This window comes from Tursiops truncatus, chromosome 6 (genome assembly GCF_011762595.2).
Source record: "Tursiops truncatus isolate mTurTru1 chromosome 6, mTurTru1.mat.Y, whole genome shotgun sequence".
NCBI classification, from domain to species: domain Eukaryota; kingdom Metazoa; phylum Chordata; class Mammalia; order Artiodactyla; family Delphinidae; genus Tursiops; species Tursiops truncatus.
The window spans coordinates 51,699,317-51,705,526 of record NC_047039.1 but is presented as its reverse complement, the minus strand read 5'-3'; the positions used below and the strand labels follow the sequence as shown (position 1 = coordinate 51,705,526).

The following is a 6,210-nucleotide window of genomic DNA, read 5'->3' as shown; positions in this document are numbered from 1 at the left end:
AAATCTTGTGCCATATAATACTTGGGGTTTTATTTTGGAAGGTATTGAGATGCAAAAATTTTATCTCTTCCTATAAGTAACATTCATTTATCAAACTTCCCGGAACTATTTAACTGTGTTTCTTCTTTACTAGATAGAATCCTTCAATCACTATGAGTAAAAAAAAAAAAATGTACCAGTCAGTCATGACACCCTGTTTTCTATTGAGCCATGTGCACATATCCTGGAAATAAATAGGTAAGAAATCCCAAGTGGGCACCTGTAGGGCCAGTTACATTTAGAGTTTCCTGGAGCACATATAATTGTGAGATCTGCCCTTCTTACAGTCCTTTGTTTGCCATTTTCCTTGTCTTTGAACCAAAACACAGTTCTTGCCAGGCTTTGAACGTTGAGGAGGCCCTCTCCTCCAGTTGGTGAAGGTCACAGGTTCACCGCCGATCCACTCCCAGTGGCCAGCATGCACTTGGTCATTCAAACCTAATGTGAACCAAAGAAGTGCGTCATAGGATTTTATTACATTTACAATTGGACAGCATATCAACCTGTTATTTGAAGTTAAGTAATCACATACAAATGTAGGCCTACGTTCTAAAACAAGGACTAGGACCTGGGAATCCTATGAGACACAAGTGAGAACACAAGGCTTTGGGGTCAGGCAGACTGGAATCCAAATCCTAGCTCCACCACTTGCTAGTTGAACATCTTTGGGCAGGTTATTTAACCTCTCTGAGTTCTGTGAGTTTTAGTTTTCTCAACTCAGAAGTGTATATCTAAATATATCCAAGCCTGTTTTGAGGATTAAAACAGATAACTCATATAAAGCTCATGACATATAAGTGTTTAATAAATAGCAATTATTATTCATAGTATCCTACAGGCAGAACTCCTATCACACTCTTGTCTATTCTTCTCCCTCACGATTTAAATGTCTCGGTTTTTATATCTGAAAGTAGCTTACTAAGTATTATTTTTAGTCTGGAGCTTAAGGTTTTTTCAATCTGCTACAGTTCTAATAAAAAGCAGCTTTTCTCAACTTGTCTCTCTACTCCCACTGGCAGTTTTTTGAAAATTACACTTCAATGTTGTAAAGCTCTTGTAATTTTTCTTAAAGAAGCATTCCTCCTCCTGTCTTTCAGAATAGAAATAAAAATAATAGCATGAGAAAAGAATCCTCTGCAATAGGATGGCCTGGCAGCTCCCAAACCAAATTTGACCATGAAAACAGTCTTTGTTACATAGCATGTAACCCTCTCCCCACTGGTTCTCATTCTATATTTTGGGGTAGAATAAAATGAAGTATTTTTGGTTGGGAATGACTGTCTCCTCTGGACTGTTTCTTTGAATTATTGATCAGGTGATGCTATGCCCAAGGACTTTTTGGGGATAGAGCCTTGACATCAGTCATTGTGGACATAGAGAAAATTTATCTTCCAGCCTTAATTTAATACTCTCAGATGAGTTCAGAATTAGACGCTCACTGAGTATTACAGAGATTTTGAGAAGCCAAGAGTGCATTTATTATAATTCCCTGAAATACAATACCTTTAAGGAGAGATGGTAAGAATAGTAACTTCAGTGCACCCTGAGAATTCTATTTCTAAACTGGCTTGAAAAGATTTGTATTACTGTTAAAACTGTAGAAAATATTAAAACTTCAGAAAACAAAGGATAAAATTAAGATCTATAATTCTTAACTGGAGATACAAAATAAATTTCTAACTTTTTGGCTTATTTCTTTTTATGTCTATATATATAAGTATATATGTATATATATCACACATACATACACTTCTTTTTTATTCTAAATTATTTCATGCTTCATATGGCTGTAGACAGTGCTTTTTCACTTAGCACCTTGCCACAAATGCAGTGCATTACATATTTTATATGCAATATGCATTCAACATTGAATGAATTCATAAACATAAGGTATTTTGTCATGTCTTTAATATTTGATGCCTTACAAAAGCATTAAATATTAAATATTCTTTCATATGGCTATACTGTAATTTATTTCACCATCCCCTATTTACAACTGTTTCTAATTTTTTACTTTTAGAAATAACATTTTAAAAATTCTCTTACTTATAAATTGAATCACATTCCACATTATTTCTTGGAGCTAGATGCCTATAAATGAAAGTATTATGTAATTAAGATGAGTTTTAAAAGACAGACTGTCCAACTGTCTAACCATTGCTTATTATTGTAAACCACAATTATTTGGCCTAAGGAAGGGAGACGTTCTCTTCGCGTTCTTGCCTTCCCCCTCAGGGCAGCGCGGATACTTGCCTATCCAAAAGGGCTTTCTTCCACTGATGTCCCAAAGCCATTGCATATGCTGCCTGGAGAGGACAGTTACAAGGCTGCCCAGGTGACTAGGTGCAAACACACGAAAATGAGAGTGTCAGTGACAAGGAATTCAACATTTATGCTGATGTGAAATGCATAATGCAAATCAAAGATAATTTAAAATAGAAAAAAAGCTATGTATGTAGAAAGAACTTTCCAAGATTTTAATACTCTATTTATTTATATTAATGAGTATCTGCAGGGTGGGGTAGGTGACAGCAAAGAAAGTGATATTGTGTAATAATATCTGGGCTTTAAAGCACAAATTCAATGGGTTTTAAACATCTTTTGAGAAAATCAGCAACTGCTTACTTATATAGATTAATTACTTAATGCCAAAAAATGACTCTTCTCATGGGAAGTGTATCTCTAAATGGCACAAATTTTGCAATTTCCCAGTTAATTTGGCCAGTAAGGTAACCCAAACTATTCGGATAAAATTACTTGAAGCCGACATTTTGAGCTTTGCATGTTTAGTCAAATATCCCAATATTTGTGACTCTTTCATCCCACCCAGAGAAATAGGCTCAGCCTCACTGTCAAACCTTCGTATGTTGTGCAGAAGTTAAAGCACCTGTTCTTACAAATATATATAAACATTTTCCCCAAAATGTAATTCTATTTTTAATAAGTTTAAGGTATACAGCATAATGACTTGACTTACATATATAGTGAACTTTGATTACCACGATATGTTTAGTTAACACCCATCATTTCATACAGTTACAAAAAAAAAAAAAAGAAAAGAAAAAAATGCTTTTCTCCTTGTGATGAGAACTCTTGGAATTTACTCTCTAAACAACTTTCAAATCTACCACACAGCAGTGTTAACAATAGTCATCATGTTATACATTACATCCCCTGTATTTACTTATAACTGGAAGTTTATGTCTTTTGATTACCTTCATCTAACTCTCCCACTTCACATCCCTCACCTCTGGTAACCACAAATCTGATCTCTTTTTCTGTGACTTTTTGTTTTTAGATTCCACATGTAAGTGAGATCATATAGTATTTGTCTTTCTCTGTCTGACTTATTTCACTTAGCATAATGCCCTCAAGGTCTACTCGTGTTGTCCCAATTGGCAGGATTTCCTTATTTTTATGGCTGAATAATATTCGTGTGTGTGTGTGTGTGTGTGTGTGTGTGTGTGTGCGCGCGCGCGCACGTGCGTGTACCACAATTTCTTTATCTGTTCATCTGTTGATGGACACCTGGGTCATTTCCATGTCTTGGCTATTGTAAAAAATGCTGTTATAAACATGGGGGTGCAGATACATCTTCGACATAGTATTTTCATTCCCTTCAGACATATTCCCAGAAGAGGAAATGCTGGGTCATATGGTAGTTCAATTTTTAACTTTTGAGGGGACTCAATACTGTTTTCCATAGTGGCTTCACCATTTTACAATCCTACCAACAGTTTACAAAGGTTTCCTTTTCTCCACATCCTTGCCAGTGTTTGTTCTCTCTTGTCTTTCTGATGACAGACACTCTTAACAGGCATAAGAATTCCTTATGAATTATTTTCTCAGCTAGCTGAATTATTCCTATAAGCAATATTTGATTCTATCTAATTCCCCAACAGTGTTCATTAAAAGCTCTTTAAAATGCTTTAAGTAAAAAGCCAATAAATAATTATTTTTTTTCTTTTCTTCTTTTTCTAATACAGAAAGTCTCAAAAAAAAAAAAAAGAAACAAACAAAATCACCTTGATCTTCTTGCCTGGTTAATATCTACTGATATTTTAAAAAGCAGGAAACATCATTAGTAATACATACTTGTCACAAGTTTAGACTGTTGAATTTTTTTTCATTTTGCCTATATCTTTCCAAACTTTAGATTCATTTCTCTGCTTTTCCAGATCATGTAGAGTGAACATAATCTAACCTGTCTCTTAATGATTTTTTTCCTACTAGTACAGTAGTTTAGTTTTGTATGATGCAGTGGTGACTTCAGGGCCTTCTGAGATAGGTAGGCTCTTCCCCACATTTCTGAATGTCCTTGGGCTGCCGGATTTGGGTTGTGTGACTTGGTTCTGACTTTACTACTTACTGTCAGCTCCTATCTGACAGTTACAGCAGATACGATAGCCAATTTTTCTCCCCTCTCTCTCACATCCAATATGGTAATTCTGAGGTGCTGCGGGTTTAGAACATGGAATATGAAATGTGTATAAAATATAGACTGAGGGAGGGCTTGAGGGGCTGCTTCAGTCAATGTGGTGTATTAGACAGAACATGGGACACCTGGGTTCCACTTCCTGCTCTGTCCCCAATTTCTTTATGGATGTAACTTCTGCCTCAATGTCTTTATCAGGAAGGAACAGGTTTTATTCAAGGATATTTAACATCTCCTCCTGCTTTAAGATCCTTGAAACTGTCTTTAAAAGATACTTTGTAAAATCCATTTTAGCTGGTCAAGTACAAGTTTGATTTCCTTTTTGATGCTATGAGAAGCAAAAAGTCCCAAAAGAGCAAGAGGGGAAAACAGCTGTGTTTAGGCTACGTAAAATGTTAGACCATAGTTATTTACAAAAAAAATATTTAGGCATTTGTATGTTGATTATTTTATAAAAATACCATTCATTTTCTTTTATACCCATATACAAATAAAATAGAGAATATTAACTATATAGATATGTATATATTATAGAGATATAAAAATAAAATATAGAGACACACACAAATAAAAATCTTTTGACAGCTCTGAAAGTTGAAAGCATTCAAAGTGTAGTATTAAAAACAGAAACCTTAATTTTTTCAGCTACAGAAATAAACACCTACTTCTTTGAAACTTTTTGATTAAATATAGATGTATTTTAGACTAAATCTTTAAGGATAGGTCAGCAGGGGTTCCAGACATTCCTGTGGGAAAGCAAAATGGTTTCATAGATAACGATCTATAATAATAGAATTACCAAATGTACAATGACTGCCTAAGGAAATGAGCAGATGAGATTACAGTATGTAAATTCAAGAAATACCTAATCTAGAAGTCTGGCTCCTCTGGGCTAGAAAAATAATAAAACACCAATGGGGAGCAAAGGAGATTGGAGATAAAGATTGGGTTGAGTTAGCAATCTAATTAAGGACAAAGGATAGAGTAAAATTTGCTGTTCTTCTTGAAACACGGGTGCTGTAAATGACCATACGTAAAGGACCATCAGGTAGCAAGGGAGCCTGAGGAAACATAACCGAGAATTGAAAAATGGTCCCTGAGACCAAACAAAAACACTCTAGATGCATATTAATTCTAATTGTAGAATCTAAAACCATCTCCTAAAAATATTCATGAGAAGGTAAATAGCCAGGTTATAAAATGTTGAAACTATTAATTTTACATCACAGAAGGAATCGATAATTTCCAGAGGAATATTTATTTTTCAAGAGAAAGAGGTTGGAGAAGAGGACTAAATGAACCTGAAAAGTAATGGGTGAAGGGAAGCAGAGAGGCCCATAGAATGAATGAAAACATGTTGGATGACAGGGGAGGTCTTGGGGTTCAGAGAAAAATATACTGAGGAGGTGGCCTTGTCATCCAAAAGTGTTCCTCTTAAAATGACTGATCCAAAAGAACGTGCAGATCTTTTATTTTTGTTTTAGTTTGCTTTTAATCTGCTGCTAGGCATTTGCTGGAATGCCTGTAACTAGTATTAACTGTTCTTGGGATCATCATTCTTATTGTCCTTTTGAAATAAAATGCATATTGAAGTATCATACAAAAGCCATCAGGTCAAATATTCATACCCATTTTTCACTTAAAATTTGAAAATTAGAAGCTTTTTATGATATTTTTAAAATCTTGGGCTTCCCTGGTGGCGCACTGGTTGAGAATCTGCCTGCCAATGCAGGGAC

The 6,210-nt window shown here is 35.0% G+C and overlaps 1 protein-coding gene across 1 annotated transcript in view; it reads right to left on the bottom strand.

Annotated features, from left to right (window-relative positions):
* Window positions 1-274: 274 nt before the first annotated feature.
* Window positions 275-6,210, bottom strand: part of FREM1 (FRAS1 related extracellular matrix 1) — a 153,138-nt gene continuing 147,202 nt past the window's right edge. Inside the window, exons 35-36 of the mRNA XM_033858083.2 lie at window positions 2,293-2,378; window positions 275-477 (exon numbers count right to left, since the gene is read on the bottom strand). Of these exons, the coding sequence (XP_033713974.1) occupies window positions 278-477; window positions 2,293-2,378 (286 nt within the window). The 3' untranslated portion in view covers window positions 275-277. The remainder of the gene's footprint in view (window positions 478-2,292; window positions 2,379-6,210) is intronic.